This window comes from Alexandromys fortis, unplaced genomic scaffold (genome assembly GCF_014885135.2).
Source record: "Alexandromys fortis isolate MF-2015 unplaced genomic scaffold, M_Fortis_MF-2015_v1.1 scaffold_14, whole genome shotgun sequence".
Classification (NCBI taxonomy): Eukaryota; Metazoa; Chordata; class Mammalia; order Rodentia; family Cricetidae; genus Alexandromys; species Alexandromys fortis.
The window spans coordinates 20,205,038-20,227,719 of NW_026067910.1; the positions used below are offsets into that span (position 1 = coordinate 20,205,038).

The following is a 22,682-nucleotide window of genomic DNA, read 5'->3' on the forward strand; positions in this document are numbered from 1 at the left end:
TACAGTGGACAAGACTGTTCTCAAACATAAAAACAAAACAAAACAAAAAAACTCATATGTGTGAGTTTGCACTTAAACCAAAACATAATAAATCAAACTTTCAGCTAGGCAAGAAAGCATCTTTGCAGCCTGTAGTGACCCAGGCACAGGTGTGACTAAAATGCAGAAGCCAGCGCTGACCGCTGTGGATGGGGTTGTCTCTCTCATTTGACCACCAGAGCACCAACTGCATGCAGCACTAAGTCACACCTGGGGAGCACCTTCTTTCTTTCCTGTTTCCTGGATATGAGCTCAGGTCAGTCTCCCATGCTCCCAGGACAGTCTACCTGGAAGAGACTTGAGATGAAGACTAGCAGGCCCTGGAGGCCAGGGATTGGAGAGACCAGCATAGATGTATCCACTCTTTCTCTTGCTTCTCTCTCTTCTCCCTAGGGTGAAATGGGTCCAAAGGGAGAGCCCGGGCTAGCAGGACACCGAGGCCCCACCGGGAGACCAGGAAAACGAGGCAAGCAGGTAAGGATTCCACTGAGGGCACAGCTTCGGGAAGTGTGTGGAAAAACCTGCAGCAGTCAACTAGGGTCATCCTACAGCCTTGGATTCAGGCTTCCTCCAGGCTAGTGGACAGAGCAGTCTCACTACTGACCTTCAGGCTTCTCTCAGCTAAACCACGGTTCAAGGCTACAGGCTCCACTCAAGAGCCGAAGCAGGAGTGGCCCTAGTTCATAGGAATGCACACATCTTAACCAAGGTAACTGGGGACGGTCATTATGCAGGCAACCTGCTTCTTGCCTCAGCATACTAGACATAAGTTGAGTTCTAGAGAACAGCCTAGTCATGTCCGTGTGGCTGACAGGTCTTTTGAACCTTAGAGACAGTTTTCACTACACAACCCCGCCCCCCATTTGGAAGTGGTTCTCTTCGTTGGGTTTGTTAAGAGCTTAGAGAAATTGTTTGTTCTGAGACCCCTGGTTAGCAGGGTAAGCCAGGTTATGAACTGGGAAAGGAAGAAGGCAGGCTCAATTTTCTGGACTGGTTTTGAGACTGCACTAAGTGCCCACAGGAAAAAATAGCATTTTCTAAAGTGGACAGATAAGTCCCAGAGATGCCATTTACCTTTTGTTTTTGTTTTTTTATTTTAAGAAAGGATCTCACTATTTAAGCAAGATGACTTTGGTCTTACTACATATGTATTATTATTTATAATTATTAGCAGCAGTTTGCTATTTATCATAGATACTTGAAACCCAGCTTTATTCAGGGACTGGGGCAGTGGCTCAGTGGGTAAAATGCTTCCTGTGTAAGCATGAGGGCTGAGTTGGTCCCCAGCATTCATGTGACAAAGCCCATGTGGCAGCACACACCTGTAATCCTAGCTCCAGGGAGGCAGAGTCCCAGCCACTACAGCGGAATCCATGACCTTATCTCAAATAAGGTGGAGAGAAATTGAGGAAGATACCCGATACTGACCCTTGACCTCTGCTTGCACACCCACAAACACAAGACCATATTTAAATAACCTCAATTTTTGAAAATTAGTACTTATTAATATGTAAACTTATGTGTTCTTCTTAATGTTAATGATTTTTAGTATGTTAGAAGAAAAATGTCATTTTGAGTATGGACATAAAACATTTTAATTGTTTTTATATATTATGGGGTACACTGTGATATGTATATATATATATCACATATATACACATATACATACATCGTGGAGTGGCTGAGTCAGGTCAATCGATATGTCCATCACTTCAGACATTTCCTATTTCTTTGTCATGAGAATATTTGAAATCTGTCCTGCTGGTTGGCTTCTCATCTCCATTCTGTTGGTGGTTAGGATTTGGTCTGGGATTCTCTCCATCCAGGAATCTTTCTCTCACTTTAAAAGTTGTTGATTCATTTACTGTTGTTGCTTTGAGTGAGAGTCTCGTGTAGCTCAGGCTGGCCTCCAACTCTGGCTGCTCGTGCTTCCCCCTCAGACATGCTGAGGTTGCGTGTAGTTCAGAAGTCTTTCTTCTCATATTTTAAATTATTTCTTTCATGTCCACTAAGCAGTTATTTTGTCCTTCACTTACAGCTTAAAAGTCACAGTGTGTTCAGCTTCTTGTTGTAGACACTCATGCATCCTCCTAAAAATCCCTGAATTGTGTTTTCATAAGCAAGGAAGCAACAGATTGCTGGGAGGAGAGAGCAGGAACTCTCTGTCCCACGCGTGGTTTCCAAAGCTGTATGATTGGCTAGGGATGACCTTCGAGATGCAGGGCCTTGCCTCACACACTCTGCAGGACCTTTCTACTCTACAGACACCTCGACTGTTATTGGAAACCTGCCCTGGAGCCTCCTTCATACCTCGAATTCACTCCTAGTGTAGTCGTATATCCAGAAGGACGACGATTAATAGGTTAGTCCCAAACTAGGAAACAAAACTCTAGGAAGAATCCAGAGTACAGTTTCCAACACAGGAGTTCAGAGATCATTTAACCCAATCTCTCCCATTTATTCACACGTTAACTAGGGGCCAGGGAAGCGGAGCTGGCGAGACTCGTGAGCTGAGTCATCTTCAAGGCCAGTGTTACAATGTTGGGCACGTGTTCCTCCCACTTGCTCTGGCTCTTTATCATGGTCCCGCTTCCAGACTGTCGGCAGGCAGGACCAGGAAAGCTGTTGTTGACCTGATCATCAACACCTTCAGGAGATGGGGATATGGATTGGTGGCAGAGGATATACCCAGTGTGCAAAAGGCCCCAAGTTCAAATCCTAGAACCACAAAAAAAGAAAAAAAAAACTTTAGTTAAGGAGACAGAATACTTCAAGAGAAACCTCCTGAGCTCACAGAAGGTAAGGGATAGAGATTCCTTTCTGGACAGTTGGGTTCAGTGGAACCTGCGGTAAAGACTTGGCAACGACCAGTGAAGCTGAAGACTCCTCTACTCCTGGTGTCAGGGTCGAGGAGTGTGTCCAGCTCCTTCAAGCCATGCACTTCCTGTGTGCAGAGCCAGCTGGCCAGGGTGTTAGGAAAACAAGCTTCAATGGTTATATTAAGCTGGCGTGACTTCCTTTGCCATTCTGAGGCCCATCTTGGTTATCGTGTGGAATGCTTCAGCCTGGCCTGAGGATTAACAGCCTCCTCTGTGTGGACAGAATTGGAAACAAACTAACCTCATGGCTTCCCTGGGACAAGTTTAGGAACTCCTCTGGTATTACAGAGTAGGTCCCCAGGGCCATGTTGTTAGGACAACACCTCACTGAGCCAGTGGTGTGATTGGAAATGAAGTATCTACAGGTCTGACTGTCTTTAAGCAATCAGGACTCCTTAGGCATTAAGGATATTTGACATGGCCATCCAATGACCATTGTGGTTGATCTAAATGGTCTAGATGCTGAGAGGGAGCTCACGGTTTCATGTGTGTCTTCCAAACTTGTCTGATTGGCTAGCGATGACCTTCTCCAATAGAGGGCTATTCTTTGACTAACAGTATTCAAGTAGTTGTTCTCTCCAGTTAGAACCTCCAAAAAGCTCTCAGGAGATTAGAATTTCTTCTACCATGGGAGAAGATGAAGCCTGGCCAGTCACTAGGACTATCAGCGTGTCTCCCCGAACACACTTCGTTCTTCACAGACCATAGTTTCACTTCTGCTGTCTTTGTTACCCTCACAATGCACTCAGGTGGAAATGTATGTACTGGCCCTACTTTAGATAAGGTAAAACCAAGTCACAAAGCAATGCCATGAGTTATCCAGGGCCTCACTGCGAAGGTAAAATACCTTGACTAACAGATCATCAAAAATCTGTCCCCATGTGCTACCAACTTCTTTCTCCTCCTTCATTTGGTCTGGGAGGAGAAGATGAACATGGTAGATTCTAGCCCACATGGAGCTTATGTCATGGGGAGACAGTGATGACTGACCACATTAGAATCTATGACCAATGATCTGAAATAAATAGGAAGAGCCATCGTGTGTGTGTGAGTGTGTGTGTGTGTGTGTGTGTGTGTGTGTGTGCACGCACATGTGCATGTGTGGGTGTGCTTGGCTTCTGAGGCTGTTTCACACTGTAGTTCTGGGTAGCTTATAATTAGAACTCACCGTGTATCCCAGGATGACTTTAAACTAGCAGCAATCCCCCTGTCTCAGTCTGTTGAGTATTGCAATGACCGACTTGCACCTCAATCCCCAGCATGAAAAGGTAAAGTTCTGAGAGAATATGGAGAGAACGCCAGTGCAGCCTGAGGAGATCAAGGGAGACCTTGCTGCTTAGACATCACAGCTGAAAACTGAAGCCGAGAGTCATAAGGAGGAGTTTGAGGCAGGGAGATAATATTTTTTTTAGGAAGTGGGATAGGAATCATGGTACTTTTGAATAAAAACAAAAGCAAACAAACAAACTCTGGCCAGCATGGTGGTACACGCTCTGACTATCTCAACACTTGGGAGGCAGAGGCTGGTAGATCTCTGTGAGTTTGAGGCCACCCTGGTCTCCAAAGTTCCAGTGCAGCCAGAGCTGTTACACAAGAGAAACTCTGTCTCAAATAACAACATCAAAAACAAAACACAAAAGACAAAAGCTCTGACTAAAGGCTAGAGAGCAGGGGTATGGCCAGCTTCTTGGGTTCAGTAAGGACCTGGGTCTCTACCAAGAGAACAATGAGAAGTCTGTGGTCGAAAGAGCTCTTCCGACAGAATGAAAGTAACGCTAACAGGTAAACGAAAGCTTAAATTATAGATCTACCTCAGCTGCCTCAACGTGAGGGTACTGCACAAATACCCTGAGACACCATTTCTAACTCATGCCAAGGGAGGAGATGGGTTGGTTCTGTTGTTCTGTGCCTTGTTTCTGGCACAGAGCCAAACTTAATGAGGTCTTCAAAGTTGCATAGATCACTAGCTCCGTCCCTCTCAGAAGCTGGATGCTGGATACCAGTTCTATCCCACCTAGAGTCCTTGCTTGTCTAAGTTATGTGGTTTCTGACTTAGAGGCAAGAGAGAAGGAACTTCGTTATGCCATGGTATCACAACAGGCTCTATCTTTCTATTTGTCAGGGTCAGAAGGGAGACAGTGGAATCATGGGCCCACCAGGCAAGCCTGGGCCTCCAGGTCAACCTGGTCGTCAAGGTCCTCCAGGGCCTCCAGGTGCCCCATCTGCAGGTAAGACCTCCAGTGCTCCATCTGCAGCTTCACTTAACCCACACAGCTGATCTCCTAGCTAGGTCCCTCAGAGGCCACAAGGAGAAACTGGCAGAGCTCCGCTTTGTGTCTCTTGTTAGAAACTGACAGGGGCTCTTTCACAAACCTACATAATTTCTCCATGACTTGGCTCACTTTGTTTTAACATTTGAGATAACACACGGAGGAAATAGAGAGGGGGTAATTTACATTGGTGATATCATTTATCCTTAAGGTGAAAAGGGTATCTATCTCATCAACTGAAATCTTTTGGGGAAAAGCATGTTTCATGGCTCCAAACATTTTGTTAAACCCAGAAGTAAGTTTGTTACATTTCCAGAAGTAAGGAAACCATCACAGATTTTTCTGTCTTATACAGTGTGAGGAAAGATTGTTTCTTTACATAGAAGATAATGGAAGGAACTGCTAAAAAGAAACTAAGAGTCGATCATTGAAGATGAACTATGTCTGTTTCTACTTGTTTTACTATTTGAGTAGTTAAGCCCTTTATTTTATTCCTTTATCAGCTCAATGTAAGGCCTTTTAGAGCTCATTGCCTGTATAAAGACAGCTTCCCTGGGGCTGTCCTCAGCTAGACAAGAGAAACCACAAATTTATTACAACTTTTTTCTTAAAAGTGGAAACATTTTAACATTTTAAAATTCCACAATGTGTTTCTCATACTGTGTTTATGGGAACATGCTTGCCACCACATAGTGAGGTTGTCACAAAGAGTCCTATTCTGTTAGATCCCTTACACAAAAGAAAGTTTGCTCTGGTCCTCCGTCCTGTCAAGATGCCATGAAGAATCAATTGGCTTTTTTTCTTTCGTACCCTTTTAACGGCCACAGAAGGGCTAAGTGAAGGTCCTGGTAAAGTATGGCAAGAAAACATTGAGGAAGGGCCTTCCTGCTTTGACCTACTCCTTATCATCCTCCTATTTATGTTAGTAGCCCATGGATGCCCAGAGGAATCATTAGCTCCGGCTGTGTGCTTGGGCATCACAGCATTCTAAGACTCAAATTATTAGACAGGGACTGAGAGCAGGGAGGAAGCCTGGTTCAGTCTGCGGAAAGAACTTCCTTGGGTCTTGAAATGTGCTTTTGTGTAAACCGGCCCCATCTGACTTTAGGTTTCTTCCTGGGCCTGGGATTCTGTGAGCAGGTTCCCACAAAGCCACATTCGTGCCATCAGTTTTGAGAATTGGAACCAAAGGACTTGGCAGCCAGCACAGTTTTTATTTATTTATTTGTTTGTTTGTTTGTTTGTTTATTAAAGATTTCTGTCACTTCCCCACCGCCGCCTCCCATTTCCCTCCCCCTCCCCCAATCAAGTCCCCCTCCCTCATCAGCCCAAAGAGCAATCAGGGTTCCCTGCCCTGTGGGAAGTCCAAGGACCACCCACCTCCATCCAGGTCTAGTAAGGTGAGCATTCAAACTGCCTAGGCTCCCACAAAGCCAATACGTGCAGTAGGATCAAAGAACCCATTGCCATTGTTCTTGAGTTCTCAGTAGTCCTCATTGTCCGCTATGTTCAGCGAGTCCGGTTTTATCCCAGGCTTTTTCCAGCTGGCCTTAGTGAGTTCCCGATAGGACATCCCCATTGTCTCAATGTGTGGGTGCACCCCTTGCGGTCCTGAGTTCCTTGCTCGTGCTCTCTCTCCTTCTTCTCCTGATTTGGACCTTGAGGTTTCAGTCCGGTGCTCCAATGTGGGTCTCTGTCTCCTTTCATCACCTGATGAAGGTTAATATTCAGGAGGATGCCTATATGTTTTTCTTTGGGTTCTCCTTATTTAGCTTCTCTAGGATCACTAATTATAGGCCCAATGTCCTTTGTTTATCAGCCAGCACAGTTTTGTTTTCCTTCTCTGACCTTCTAGTCCCATCTCTCCCAGATGGATATGCCCATTTCCCGGTACAACCTGTCCTCTCCCAACCAGATACACTGTCTTTTCTGTCATGGCTCTGCCATTAGGTTATTAAATTTTGGTGTGTGTGTGTGTGTGTGTGTGTGTGTGTGTGTGTGTCTGACTGGGTGGTGAGCACAGGGCTTCATACACGCTAGACAAACATGCTACCCCCAGTTCACTCTTGGCTGCAGCCTCGTGGGGTGGTAGGCCATCTCTGACTGATGCCTCTTTCTACAGCTTCTCTTTAAATCACTTCCTTTCTGAGGAGCCGCTGAGAGGAAGGGGGCTGAAGAGGACAAAGAGGCGAAATAGGGCAGTCTCCCTGCGCTTTGTGAAAATCTGGGGGCTGGGACCATAGGTAGAGTTAGAGCAGGCCCCTGGAGTGACTCCCCACAATTTTAATCCGATAAAAGCCCCAAACCTACCAGATATTGTGGCATAGGCAGTATACATTTAAGAGGGTGGGAAGTTCTGAGGTTAGCCTGGAGAAAACAGGCCAAACAAAAAGCCTCAAAGTTATTCAAGAAGAAACTGTGTCCCCTGAGCCTTCCTCAGTTCCTTCTTGGGATATCCTTGGGCTCCAGAGAACACATCAAAGAACTCTGGTCTATCCCAGTCCTTACTTTAGATTTAAGAACCTTGAGCTTCCTTAAGGATGCCCTGGTCCAGCTGTCTAGTGGTCACCGTGGTTCAGATCCCACGTGTGGCGCCTAAAACCTTCACACAGCCTTTTGATTGTCATTCTAGTTCCTCTGCCTTCTCATACTATCCTCTCTGAACCCACAAGAAGCTCCTGGGCAAAGATGGAAAGCCAGGTCCTCTGTTGGAGAAGGGCTACTTGTTGGTTCCAGGCGCTTAGCCCCGAAACAATCATATAGAAACTGTATTAATTAAATCACTGCTTAGCCCATTAGCTCTATCTTTTTATTGGCTAACTCTTACATATTAATTTAACCCAGTTCTATTCATCTGTGTATCACCACGTGGCTGTGGCTTACGGGCTAAAACTCCTGCAGGGCTACACTGCGTCTCTCTGACTCCACCCTTCTTTTTCCCAGCATACAGACTAGCTTTCCCCACCTAGCTCTGTCCCTCCCTGCCACAGGCTCAAAGCAGTTCTCTAGTCATTAACCAATAAAAGCAACACATAGACAGAAGGACCTCCCACACCAGTCCTCTGACAACAGGGCATGGCAGCTAATCTAGGTGAAGCAGTTCAAGTTGTTTTGCCCTTCAGAGCATCATGGCAGGAAGCTGGCAGGGTGATGGATGTCCTCTGCCAACTGGGAGGAAGCGGAAGCAGAGGGGAAACTGCAGCGGTGGCAGCAGGCTCCTTGCCACGTCCTGTTGGGAAGCTGCCTTAGGTCTAGTTCTCAGCACCAGGGGGCCAGCAGGTGCCGGAGGGGTTGGAGAGGGTAGGAACTTTTTAATCTCTCAAGTTACAGGGACAGGGTGGGTGGGGGTGAGGAAGAAATAAAGGTAAATTTAAGATGTAATTTGAAGTAATACAATTATGGATTTGGATAATTCTTTCCTGTACCCAGACAGGGGATAAACAAATCCGTATGGTGCCTGGGATTGACAGCTCCCCGCGAGCACCCATTCCTTGGATCTGTCCGTCTGAATGGGGCAGAGCTAGGTGAAACGTGAGTACAGACCTCAGTCACACCACCAATTAACTACGTATCTGGAAAGGTCTGACTTTTTCTGAGACTATGGTTCTGGGGTCATAGAACATTCCAAAAGGCTGCTCTGATATCACTCTCATACTTCTTCATGTCACAGGCCTGCTTCTCCAGGCAGAAACTCCTCACATTCCCAGGGTTTTTTTTTTTTTACCCAGGATGTTCCAGAGCTGGTGGTATCTTTGTCTCTTTGGAAGTCTTCTGAAAAGTCAGAACCCAAGACAGGAGCTTTCCCCCACATAATTCTATTCCTATTCCTTGTTAGAGCTGTAACTTGACATCTGCTGTTGGACCAGTTTATAAGCTGGCTCAGGAAGGCTTAAGAAGGTGGGATCATTCCACCGGGTCCTCGTCCCTGCGGATCCTGATCAGATATTCCTCCCTGGGTTCTCTTGATTTCCTGCTGTCCTAGCATTAGAGAGTCTGTTCCCAGTCCCTGGCTGCCTCCACTGACTGCCTATGACTAAAGATAGGCTGGTTTCCAATGGTCCTCACTGTCCCTGGAGGAGGGGCATATGCTCATCCGTCTTTCATCCTGCCCTGTCCTCTGCTTCTTCATCCCGCCAGACAGTCGTGACTTCCAGTCTTTCACAAAGACCTTTGATCTCAATTAATCATTCAATCATTGACCAGACACTCTGTTCCAAATGTGTCAAGTCTTGGCCTGCGGGAAGAGAGACCTTGATGTTGTACTCTGTATGTAGGCTTGTGAGCAGACGGGAGTACCGCGAAGAGCAGATGTAAGTGAAGGTAGCAAAGCCGATGAGGCACCATGGGAGGATGTGGGAAGGCTTCCAGAGGAGCTGAGGGTTGTGCTGAGAACAGAAGGATCCTAACAGGCCCTTGGTGAAGGGAGGGATGGAGGCAGATGATTTGATGGGAGATATTCTATCCACGTACCATTTCCCTAGTGGTTCCTCATCTTGATGTACAATGGAAACATCTTGAACACTTTTAAAATTATGGATGCCCAAAGGCTGAGTGTGGCTCAGTGGCAGAGCACTTATCTAGCATATTCAAAAGCCTGGGTTCCATCCACAGCACTGAAAAGGGGAAACAAACAAACTTATGGATGTCTGGGTTTTTTTTTTTTTTTCTCATTTCTTCCAGGAGAAATGAGGAAGAAACACACACCCAAAATTTCTTCGTAAACATCCTCTATATATATATAAGTAAATATCCTCTGTATAAGAAACTTAAAATAGCAGTGCAAGTGCCAGGCAGTGGTAGCGCACGCCTTTAATCCCAGCACTCGGGAGGCAGAGGCAGGTGGATCTCTGGGAGTTCGAGGCCAGCCTGGTCTACAAGAGCTAGTCCCAGGACAGGCACCAAAGCTACAGAGAAACCCTGTCTCGAAAAACCAAAAATAAATAAATAAATAAATAAATAAATAAATAAATAAATAATAAATACAAATAAGAAATACAGTGGAAGTTGGAATGGCAAAGTGGCTCGGTGGGTAAAGGCTCTTGTTGCCATGCCCAGTGGCCTGAGTTCTACGTACAGGTCTCACGTGATGGAAGGAGAAGACTAACTCCCCAAAGTTGTCCTTCAGCCTCCATCCTGTTTCCTTGTGTGTGCAGCCTCCCTCCTTGCCCACATAGATGACCAAATCCATTTTCTTAAAATCCAGTGTAAGTTTTCCATCCACTGCATATCCATCTGCAAGAAGACCCTTTAACTAATGCTCACAAACGGGGCATGTCCTCCCACAAGGACATCTAGAGCTAATCAACAGGTGATCTATTCATTTGGATCAGCCTCCGGGTGTCACTGTCAAGACTGCAGGTCCCGCAAAACCCTCATCTTTCACACAGGTTGTTAGAAATGAGCTCAGGCTGCTGCAGGACCCGCTGTCTGTGTGTGTCTTCAAGGCAGGGCTGAGGGGGACCGTTGTTTGAGGGTTGTTCTTTCCTGATTTCCCCCGCCATGGCTGGGCCTCTCCCTCTGCCCCTCATCTGCCCTGTTTTCACTTCTCTGCCTTGCACAGCCGCTCCCGTCTCCTGACTTGCTTGGCCCTAGTAACACAGCAGTCTGTTGCTTCCTTTGCTTCCTAGGACAACTTGTGATGGGACTCAAAGGAGAAAGAGGATATCCAGGGCCTCCAGGAAGATGTCTTTGTGGACCCCCAGTGAATGGGAATAACCCCTCCCATGGGCCTGGCTCCCCCCGAGTTCCCGCGGTAAGACTGTTCAGGGCATGGTACGGGTGGGTACTGATCGTCCTTTCTACCTGAGCATAGGCCCTCATGATGTCCTTTAGGAAAGTCTACTTCCCCTTGATACAATGACAATTCATTCACAATGGGAAATTGCAAAGTGGGGACCAAATCAAAAGGAAAGAAGCAGAATGCTAACTTGGAAGTGAAGCTACGGAGGGACATTTCCTCCACGTTTTACTCTCAAGACTAACTCTGATGTGGTTGAGGTTATATTGTCTGAAAGAGTTCAGTTTCAGCTGAGGATGCAGCCCAATAGTTAGTGCTTGCCTCGTGTTCCCTGAACACAATGCATAGTGCTGCTTTTAATGGTCATCATTGCATATCGTTGTTGAAGAGTGGTTTCCAGATGTCAAAGTTTACTTACATGGGTAGCATCATCTTTTAAGCCTTGGTAACATGTCAAAAAACATTTAAATATGTTAAGTCAAAGTGGATAGTTTTGTTTTAAACTTGGGCTTTCTGAACTGGATTGGCATAGTGCAGGCCTCTTGGCAGTCCTCCCTATGAGGAGTAGACAGGCTGACCGCTCATCGGGCTCTCCCTGTCTTGCGGGGACGTTTTTCTGGATGCTAAACACTACGTCCTCTGGCAGATTTTTGTGGTCAACAACCAGGAGGAGCTTGAGAAACTGAACACTCAGAACGCCATTGCCTTTCGCAGAGACCAGCGATCATTGTACTTCAAAGACAGCCTTGGCTGGCTCCCTATCCAGGTACTCTAGGGCAGGCTCATTGGGATGTGACCCTCTTGTCCTCAGTCAGGAAAGGGACACTCCCATTAGAAGGGAGGAAAATAGACAACTGAGTCCGGACTGTGCTTCTGCTGTGTCTGCAGGAGAGCTACATAGCCTCCCTCCCTTGTCTTCTGAGCAGCCGCCCTCAGCCCCATTCCCAAACAGAAGCTCATCTTGAGTCAGGATTTCCTCTGGGAAAGATGGTCCCTCTCATCCCCCTCTTTGAAGGAAGCTAAGGGATGCCTCCCAGACCCAGAGCATCTGTTTCCAGTGCCAGAGACCCGCCTGCTCTGTGGCTTCCTGGACATGCCACCTTCATTAATGGCTGTGTGTTTCTTTGCCCAGCTGACCCCTTTCTACCCTGTGGGTTACACCATAAACCAACACGGCACCTGTGGGGATGGCGTCCTGCAGCCTGGGGAGGAGTGTGATGATGGTAATCATGACGTGGGGGACGACTGCATTGGTGAGTGAGGCCCAGCCTGGGAGTCCTCAGTTGTGAGGGGGTGGAGTAAGCCCTGGCTGCCAGCTTTGATGGTCCCAGACAAAGGCAAGGGACAACGTACCAGGGGCTGCTTTGCAGAGCCTCTTCCCAAATCCAGGCTGCATGCTAATTCTTCCCTCACTCAAGCCTGTCAACAGGGGAGGTGGTCAGGATCATGTCTCCCAGAGAGGCCTTCCTTGTTGCTGGTGCTCTTTCGTCCAAGCCCTACTTCTTCGCAAGCTCAGAAGAGAAAGGTGATAGCCGTCACTCAGCACCCTAGAAAGGCAGAAAGAGGGGCCGAGACTGGATCAGAACTCCTTTCCTAGGCGGACACTGGGTGCCAGCCCTGTCAGTAGAGACGTGGGCCTCCAGTACCCCCTTCCCCTCCTGTGATAGTGCCAGGACTTGGCTCTAGAGCGTTCACCATGATCCTCTTTTGGTTTGGGGGTTGTTGACATGTGAAGGTTGTCTGGATGTGACTTGGGGTCAGTGTATCCATCCATGACTCGGTTTGCTCAGGTCAAAACTGGGGAAGTGTGGGCCCCTTTGTTGTCCTTGTCCTCTAGAAGCTCAGAGGACAGATGACTGACCCAAGATGAAGTGGGCTAGGCAGGGTGGCACATTTGGGAAGCTGAGGCAGGAAGATCTCCAAGAGTAAAAAGGCCAGTATGACCTACATAACAAGACTCTGTATAGGTGGATGGATGGATTATGGATGGATGGATGGATCGATGAATGGATGGATGGATTATGGATGGATGGATGGATGGATGGATGGATGGATGGATGGATGGAGTACTACTCCTTGTGTGAAGTTAGAAGCCTTTGTGGAGGTCACATATCCCCTCAGGTACGCAGGTTGAGCCTAGTAGTAGTAGGCCTCGCCAGGACTCTGTGCTGACAGATGCTTCACCAAGGAGGTCCCCTAAGCCTTAGCTTACCAATATTCCATAGTAGTACTATGAAGGGGAGGCAGTGTCCTCTTTCCAGTTTTGCAGATGACATGAAGCCTCTTGTCACCCGACAAGGAAATGGCAGGCATGTTATCAAGAGCCCTGGTGTGTCAGTGTGGCACTTGGTCCTGCATGGGTCTGAAGCCTTCCATCAGTTGGTTCTTAAGTGGGTAGAACGCTGTGGGGTCTCTACTGGGCAACACTGTCCTTACTGTGTGAGCAAGCCTGTTCCACCCTGCCCCTTCTCGGGGTTATACTTTTTGTTCCCCTAGACTGTCACCGGGCCTACTGCGGAGACGGTTACCGGCACCAGGGCGTGGAGGACTGTGACGGCTCTGACTTTGGCTACCTGACATGCGAGACCTATCTCCCTGGGTAAGGAGGCCTCCCACACTCTTCCAGCATCTCCCATTTCCTGTTTTCCTTCCCAGATGTTAATGGCTTTTTTTGTTTCTAGACAGTGAGGTAGGATAGAATAGAATCCATGCTCCCCTAGTGAGAACATAATAGTCACAGTGCCCAAGAGGCCGCAGTCAGAGCAGCCACAGCCCTCAGCATCACCCTGTGCAGGGAGAAGAGCAGGCTTTGGGGCTGCTAGCCCTGGAGGTACTGGGCTGTGATCTGGGAGGAAGTAGAGAGGAGGGCAGGGGGCAGCATGAGTCCATTTCACAACCCTGTCTGTCATCTACCCAGCTCAGTTCCCGGAGCACAAGAACCACCTCCCACAAATCTAAACGAGATTATTCCAGAATTAATATGTGACGTTAGAGGCTTAAAATATTACTCAGTAAGCCCAGATTTAATGCCCAGTTCCACAAGAAAGGAAAAGGAGAGCCAGCAAGATGATGCAGTGGGTAAAGGCACTTACCATGCTGGCCTGGTGACCTGAGTTTCATCCCCAGAACCTGTGGACAGGTGGAAGGAGAGAACTGACCCCTCAGATATGTACTCTGACCCCCACATATACACCATGACACACTCCTAACCCCATCACTCACTCACACACACGCGTGCGTGCGCGCGCGCACACACACATACACACACACAGACATGCACATAATTTTTAAAATATAAAGGGAAAAATATCTAATCTTGCCAGTTCATAGTCTCTCCAAGAAAATATCCCCTTCAAGGACCTCTTTCACTACCTTGGAGAATGCTCAGTGGGTATTCAAATGTGTTAGTGTCCTTGCTTCCCTAGTGGTATTTTCAAGCTTCCTATAGACCCCAGCCCCCTGTCCAGAATGCGACTTTCCCCAGTACAGAATAATGCTAACTTGTTCCATGCTCCCCTGCCCTTCACAGACTCAGCTGCACGGTGCTCTAGGGAGCCACTCCTCTGCTGCCTTTTAGATCACTGAGTCAGTCTCTCCTGAGAACGATGTCCTCAGCTTTGGCTCCCATCCCTTACCTTCCAGCAGACCTTCAGCAGCTTGGGGAATAGACATCACCTGTCCCACAGTCACCTCCATCCTGTACTCTCGGGGGTCTTCTCAACACTCATCCTCCAACACACATTAGCATATGCAACCTGGCTGAAGGAGTGGCACACCTCCAGCCACCCCCAGACTCCAACCCCGGGTAGGCTCGGCCACAGTCTCACTACATATGTGTGCACTGCCCCACGCCTGAGCTAGGGAAGGCTCCTAACAATCACCTACTGGATCTGGCCTGACTGAGCTGCTAACCAGCTCTATAGAGTCATATAGTGTCAGCATCTGACTCAGTTAATAGCCGAATGGAGCCTGGGCCTTATTTACTAGCTCGCCAGAGCTGCTCCTCTGATCTCTTGAGCTTCCAAGATATGGTTGAGACTGCGTGTGGATAAGACACTGGGGATTATCATTTACATTTTCAGACGTATGGGATACACTTTCCAACACGGCAGCCCCTATTCCATGTAGCGACTCAATTCTAAAATCATTAGAATTTTTAATTCAGGTCTTCAGTCACAGGAGCCAAATTTCAAGAGCTTAGCAGTTTTACCAGGCCAGTGTTGCCCCTTGGGCACAAATAGAGGACATTTGTATTAGTACTAAGTGATGTCACAGATAGCTCTGGACACCCTTAGGCATTAGAAGGGGGGTTGTAACTGTCACATAGATGATGGATTAACATCTGGGCTAACGGTCCCGCCCACCATCGTCCCTCTACTAGATCTCAAAGTAGAAATCTCTCGAGACCAACTCAGCCTTCCTGGGCTCCACACCCCAAATGAGGCAGGAAAGTTTTCCTAGGTCTGAGCCCTCAGTGAGGGGCATGGCAGTTTCTAGAATGTGCTTTTCCCAGCCCGGTATGCCCTCTGTTGCTGTCTCTGCCCTGATTGGTGCCCTTGCCTCCCTCAGATCATATGGAGACCTTCGGTGCACCCAGTACTGCTACATCGACTCCACACCCTGTCGTTACTTCACGTGAGGAGCTCGAGGAACAGGTGGGCTGCAGCCCATGTAACTGGGGGCTGTATCTCTGCCTCTCACATCAAGCTGGCCTTACCCTCTCCTTGGCCAGTGTCTACCGACCTTCATATGACGAAACAAGAAGACACTCTTGCTGCTAAGATGTGTTTTTGACTGGAAGTTTGACTGGAAGAATTTTGGACCACTGCATCCTGTCTTAATTAAAAGAACCAGAGATCTTCTCCATGTCCGCCCTGGGACTCCCCTCCCTCATCTGGCTAAGCAGCTGGCTGTAATGCCTTATCTCTTCTGGAACGATGCCGTCTCAGGCCATGGACTTGGCTTAGCACTGTTATTCATACAGGAATTGGCAGGGCTCATGTGCTTTGTTCTGCTCTCATCTAAGGCTGGGAGTGCTGGCGCACTGGCTTCTGCATCCTTCAGATCTCCAACACAGCCGTTCTTACCCAAGGCAGCCAACTGTTAGGTTTCTCAAGATTTAAGAACCACAAAACAGGAGGTGAGCATGCTCTCGTGGTGCAGCTCCCAGCTTCAGGCCTACCGAGGGACCCTTCAACTGGCCAGAGCCACAGCTTTGTGTGGAGTTGGAAGTACTAAGAAAGCCATAACCAGGCCGGAACAGAAACCTTCCTCCTCTTGAAGTTCTCAGAAGGACAGTGGTGACAGCATCACATCCCAGGTGCCATCGTGGCCTCTGCCTTGACAGTGCCCTTCACAACCATGTCCTGTGTGGGAGACTCACTCCACACACCCTCAGCAGGGCAGGTGCTGGTGTTTTCTCATGCTGGCTTTCCCAGTCTATGGCTCCACTGCTGAGTCCTTGCTGCCTGCTGGAAGGGCCCTGTGACCTCTTCCATGCCTGTATCTTGCACACCCTTGTATTTCCCCCTGTGTGCCTGATGACTTCCTTTTGTCCTTAACCCCACTTATCTGAGAACTGCCTTGCCCATATTTCTTGAGTGGGGTTTGGCTCTATTTTGGAAAGACATTTCTTTTTGTCCCTGTCCCCAGTGCACATACCTACCTTGTCACCTCCTAGGTTGCTCTCTGGACTGTTAGTGAGCTTAAGTCTTGGAAACTCAGCAGGCAGCACTTTGTTACCCAGCAAGTCGGAACTGTGAACTGTATTTCCTGAGAGAGATGAGCTGCGTCTTCATAGGCAGAGGCTGTGTCTTTGCAGGCAGGCATTTATGCTGTTTACAGAACTATTTGGGGGGTAATCTGAGTATCAAGGAATAAAGGTGATTCCTGGCTGTGACCTGATCTCCCGTGGGTTCTGAGACAGTGCCTACTGATGCTGGATAAAGCAGAGAGATTGGAGTCAGTTCTACTTCCCAGACTCTCAGATGACTGGATTCAGGGCACGCAGCTTCCTTGAGGATAATGGAGGAAACTCCTGTCCAGGGAGGTAGCAAGGCTTACCAAAGATCACCAAGCATAGTCCTGCTGGCCTAGTCCTGGTTCTTACCTTGCTTGAGGACCGTCTTGCATAGACACCTTGTGCCACCTGTCAATCTAGCTAAGACACATTCTGTCCTGAGTCTCCCATCATAGGGAGCAGCCTTGAGGCCTTAGAGAGTCGTTAGGTGGCCACAGAGCCCATATGTGCCAGGTAAATGTGCCCTGAGGTAATTTTATAGCCAGCACGGACCTAGATGAGGGGTCCCAGTGTGGAAAGAAGAACACAGGAAGACACTTCCTGAGCTCGCACCTGGTACAGCGCCTCTCCCTGAGTTAGCCATAGGCTGCTCTTCTAACTCTACCAACTCGCCTGTGGAGATGCTGCTCTGTACCCCAAGAGGGCACTCCGCAGAGATGGTGAGGGATTCCCTCAGCCGTCCCCGAGGCTGTCACGTGAGTGGCTGAGATTATGACTAGGATTTCAGAGTCACAGCTGGCAACCCAACGAGGTTATGCCAGCCACAGGGTGGTATTTATCAAGTCACAACTGAGACGTCCAGTGGTGGGTAGACAGTGTTCAATGAAAGGCTCCACTTCATTTTTCTGCCTCCTCTCTGCTGCCAGAGTCTCCTTTGCTAATGTGAGCACTATCTTCTCTCCAGCATGACCCAGAGGCTCTCAGTCCCCAGTGCCCCCAGTTAAATCCCACCTTTAGACTACTCAGCCTGTTTCGGGTCCCAGGCCTCTTTTTAAACAACCAGAAGCAAGGCGTCTGCTGAGTTAATCACAGCTGGGTTCCTGAACCCATAATGCCAAAGGTGACAATATTACATTTGTCCTATCCTCTGAGAATTCTCCAGAAACATGATGGCTACCTGGCTGACCCCTGAAGTGCGGGAGTAAGGGTTAGGGTGCTGTTTAGCTTCCTTTCCTGTTGAAGTGAGAGAACTCCCTGACAAAACGGCTTTGGGGTGGCATGGAGTCATGAGATGGTCCAACAGGTCAGACACTTGCCCCTGGACTCGATGGCCTGAGTTCAATCTCTGTAACCCACATCGTAGAAAGAAGAAGGGAAAGAAAGAAAACAGAGAGGGGAGGGAGTTGAGACAGACAGACACACACGCACACAATTCTGTGTTTAGTTTAGAAGTAGAAACTGCGTTTCTGTGGCAGCATGAGGGTCGGTTCTCCCAGGCCACAGTGGGATGCTCCATTTGTACTGACTGACCTTCAGGGAACAAAAGACTCACAGTCCGGGAGCTGAGCCAGAAAGACTGGCAGTGGTAAGTGTCAGGGGATGGCAGCAACAGAGCAAGGCTGGAATGGCACTGAGAACGAATCGGCAGCCACTCAGAAGGGACCACTTGAACTGCAGTGGCAACGCCTTGGGAGAAATGTCACTTCTCACTAATTCTGGAGCCGGCTTTGTGTCTAATGAGTGGCAGGGCACAAGATGGCTTTGACACCTCCTAGGCTGCAGTTCTACACTTTCAGTACTGAGCCGGCTTTTGAGGATTTCAGCAGTGAGAGGCCCCTGTTCTGCTCAGCTGACTCCCAGGGACACAATCTGTCAGAGGCTAGCCAGCTGTAAAGGTGACGTATGTGTAAGCCAAATGTGGTCTCTGGAGAAAGCCTAGCAACTAGTACTCAGGGAAAGCAGGAGGACATGTTTCTGGGTATTTCCTGCAACCCACAAATCTCAACCAACCTAATAGGGGCATGGAGAGCGCACTGAGCGTATTGATGAAGAACCTGCAAAACTCATGAGGGGGTAGAGGTCAGCCTCTGCCCGAGTGACTGCTCCCAGGAACCTAGCCCCACCCACCTCCTGTAGCAGAGCAGGCCAGTTGAAATCATCAGTGAAGTTCAGTTCTTCCACCTGTGTGGGTCAAGGCCGTTGGCCACTGATCAAGGATTTCATGCCAACGTTAATTGCACATGTGTCCAGAGGTTCAGGGGCAGAGGTCACTCAGCATATGACACAGGAGTAAAGCTGGGTGTAGCCACATACATCTGTGATCCCTATACTTGGAGATGGAGGTAAGAGGATCTTGAATGCAGTCCACTTAGGATACATAGCAAGTTCAAAGCCACCCAGATCAACACTGTGAGCCCCTGTTTCAGAGTTACAGAGGACGTGAATCCGCATGGATTACCTTTATCTGAGGTCCACCCTGAGTCCTTCCCAGACCCAGACAACTCTCCTAAAAACACAATCTTAGTGTCAGAAGAGAGTGGTCCCTTCACATTTCTCCTAGCTTCTGTAGGCGTGAAAGGATCACTTATGACACTTTCTGTTACAAGGGCTCTGATATCTCCAGTTTCCAATGTTGCATCTAAGGGCAGAAATGATCGAAAAGTGGGCCCGGGGCATGGGGCTTTAAATACAACTTCCATTCCAGCCATGAAGTCCTGGCTTCCTCCTCTTGAATGGGGGAGGGACTGCTTTGACCAAAGAAATACTATGGTCTCCTCAGGCTAGGCCGTAGGGCACACAGCTTCTCAGAATATCCCTAGAGGGAGCCAGTTTTTCAGAAGAAAGCCGGCTCCCATTAGATGGCTGTGCAAGGTCATGCAGGCCTTGTGCCTGATGGGTCCAGATGACCTGCCGTCCAGCCATGCCCACCCAGGTGCTGGATACATGAATGAAGGCACAGAAGCAGACCTGCCTGGCTAAGTGTGGTTCCAAACCTTAAGCAAGAGAACCCATGAGAGAATGTGGTTGTTGCTTTAAGTTTTGGGTGGTTTGTTACAGTAACTGGAATCTGGGATGTCGTTGGTGTAAGAAAGGTGTCAAACTTTGCATCACTTGACACACCCGGAAAGTGGACCCCTCAATGAAGGATTTGCCTCTACCAGGTTGGCTCATGGACACACCTGTGGGTATTTTCTTGATCGCTAACTGGTGTGGGTGACGTCACCCGGAGCAGCTGGGCGAGGTTGTGTAGTAATGATAGCCGAGGCCACAAGAGGGAGCAAGCCAGGAAGGCAATGTTCCTCCATGATTACTGCTTCAAGCTCCTGCCTTAGGTTCCTACCCTGTCTTCCCTAGGTGATGGACTTATGGGTGATGTAGTCCATAAGCCAAATAAGCTTTCCCTCCTGCAAGTTACTTTTAGGACAGAAGAGGCAAAGGGAAACAAACTTCAGCATGAAGGAGCCTTGTGTGCACCCTGTCGCACTAATCAACCACTGCCTTGCATTTGGCGCCCTCTGCAGGAACCAGGAATAAAACCTGAGAAACTGGTCTTAGCTCCTACTGGGATTTCCTCTCTGAGAGACATACACACAATGGCAGAGCCCCAGAGGCCTCAGAGACCCTACTGCTCTCTGTTTGTTTGTTTCCTTCTTCCCTCCCTCCCTTCCTCCCTTTCCTTCTTCTCTCCCTCCTTCCCTCCCTTTCTAAATTTTATGTGCATTGGTGTTTTGCCTGCATGTATTCTGTGTAAGGGTGTCAGATACCTTGGAAATGCAATTTCAGATAGCTGTGAGCTACCTTGTAGATGCTGGTACTCCAACCTGGGTTCTCTGTAAGATCAGCCAGTGCCCTTTTTTGTTTGTTTGCTCCTTCCTTCCTTCCTTCTGTTTTCTTTCTTTCTTTTTCTGCTCCCTCCCTGCTTCTTTCTTTCTTCCTTTCTTTCTTCCCCCTCCTTCCCCTTTCCTCTTTCTTTCTTTCTTTCTTTCTTTCTTTCTTTCTTTCTTTCTTTCTTTCTACAAACTAATCTATAGTAATAAAAACAGCATGGTATTAGCACAAAACAGACAAACTGAGTCAGGTGTTGGTGGCACACGCCTGTAATCCCAGCACTTGGTAGGCAGAGGCAAGCTAATCCTTGTGAGTGTGAGACCAGCCTGGTCTACAGAATGAGTTCCAGCACAGCCAGGGCTACACAGAGAAACCTAGTCTTGAAAAAGAAAAAAAAAACAAGCAAACAATAAGAATAAAAAGAGATTTTTTACCAACTACACATCCAACAGAGGGCTAATATCCAAAATATATAAAGAACTCAAAGTATTAGACATCAAGGAAACAAATAATCCAATAAAGAACTGGGATACATTTTTTTTTGACAGAGTTTCTCTTCATAGCCCTGGATGTCCTGGAACTCACTCTGTAAACAGGATGACCTTGAACCCAGAGATCCACCTGCCTCTGCCTCCCAAGTGCTGGGGTTAAAGGTGTGTGTCACTACCACCTGATATGGTACAGATCTAGAATGAAAATTCTCAACAGAGGAAGCTCAAATGTCTGAGAAACACTTAAAAAAATGTTCACCACCACTAACCATGAGGGAAATGCAAATCAAAGCTAGTTTGAGGTGATAACTTAGACCTGTCAGATGACTAAGATCAATAAAAGAAGTGACAAATCATGCTGGTGAGGATGTAGATGTGGTCGTTTGAAAGAAAGTGGTCCCCAAAGGGAGTGGCACTGTTAGGAGGTGTGGCCTTGTTGGAGTAGGAAGTGCATCACTGTGGAAGTGGGCTTTGAGATCTCACATATGCCCAAGCATGCCCAGTAAGACAGACCACTTCCTGTTGCCTGCTGATCAAGATGCTAGGAATCTCAGCTCTAATACCGTGTCTGCCTGAATGCAGCCAGGCTTCCCACCACAATGACAATGGACTAAATCTCTGGACTGTAAGCAAGCCACCCCAATTACATGTTTTCCCTATAAGAGTTGCCGTGGTCGTGGCGTCTCTTTACAGCAATAGAAACCATGACTAAGTCATAGAGTAAGAGGAACGCTCATGCATTGCTGGTGGGAGTGCAAACTCATACAGCCGCTATGGAGATCAGTGTGGCAGTTCTTCGGGAAGATGTAAATCAACCCACTTCAGGATCCAGCTATAGCACTTGTGGTGGTTTAAATGAAAATGTCCCCCCATAGACTCACAGGCACTGTTAGGAGGTTTGGCTTTGTTGGAGTAACTGCTTGTGGGCTTTGTGGCTTCAGAAGCTCAAGTCAGGCCCAGTCAGGCCCAATGCGCTCTCTCTCTCTCTCTCTCTCTCTCTCTCTCTCTCTCTCTCTCTCTCTCTCTGTGTGTGTGTGTGTGTGTGTGTGTGTGTGTGTGTGTGTGTCTCCCTCTTGCTGCTGACTGCCAATCCGGATGTAGAAATCTCAGCTACCTCTCTGTCACCATGTCTGTCTGCATGCTGCCATGCTTCCCATCATGATGATAATGGACTAAACCACTGAACTGTAAGTAAGCCCCAATTAAATGTTTTCCTTGATAGGAGTTGCTGTGGCCATGGTGTCTCTTCGCAGCAATAGAAACCCTAAAACACCACTCTTGGGCATGTGCCCAAAGGATGCTACATTCCACCACAGAGCCAGTTGTTCAGCCATGCTCATTGCTTCTCTATTAATAATAGACAGATATTAGAAACAACCTCAATGTCCCTCAACAGTAGAATGCATAAAGAAAATGTTACACATTTGCACAACAGAGTATCACTCAACCAGTAAAAATGACATCATGAAATTTGCAGGCAAATGGATGGAACTAGAAAAAAAATCATCCTGAGTCAAGGATATCCCGCATCCAGAAAGACAAAAATGGCAAGTATCCACTTAAATATGAATATTAGCTGTGAAGTCAATGGTAGCCAAGTTACAGTCCATAGAAACACAAATAGCATAAGAGACTAGAGGAAACAGACAGATCTTGTCAGGAAGGAGAAACAAAATTGATAGATATGGATGAAAGGGA

General features: G+C 47.8%; 1 protein-coding gene across 4 annotated transcripts in view; it reads left to right on the forward strand.

Annotated features, from left to right (window-relative positions):
* Colq (collagen like tail subunit of asymmetric acetylcholinesterase) overlaps nt 1-16,812 on the forward strand; it is a 55,497-nt gene extending 38,685 nt beyond the window's left edge. For all 4 annotated transcript variants that reach the window (XM_050138164.1, XM_050138165.1, XM_050138166.1 and 1 more), the window contains 7 exons: nt 433-513; nt 5,041-5,146; nt 10,816-10,940; nt 11,572-11,691; nt 12,058-12,178; nt 13,422-13,524; nt 15,495-16,812. In XM_050138164.1, the coding sequence (XP_049994121.1) occupies nt 433-513; nt 5,041-5,146; nt 10,816-10,940; nt 11,572-11,691; nt 12,058-12,178; nt 13,422-13,524; nt 15,495-15,564 (726 nt within the window). In that variant the 3' untranslated portion in view covers nt 15,565-16,812. The remainder of the gene's footprint in view (nt 1-432; nt 514-5,040; nt 5,147-10,815; nt 10,941-11,571; nt 11,692-12,057; nt 12,179-13,421; nt 13,525-15,494) is intronic.
* The last annotated feature ends 5,870 nt before the right edge of the window (nt 16,813-22,682 follow it).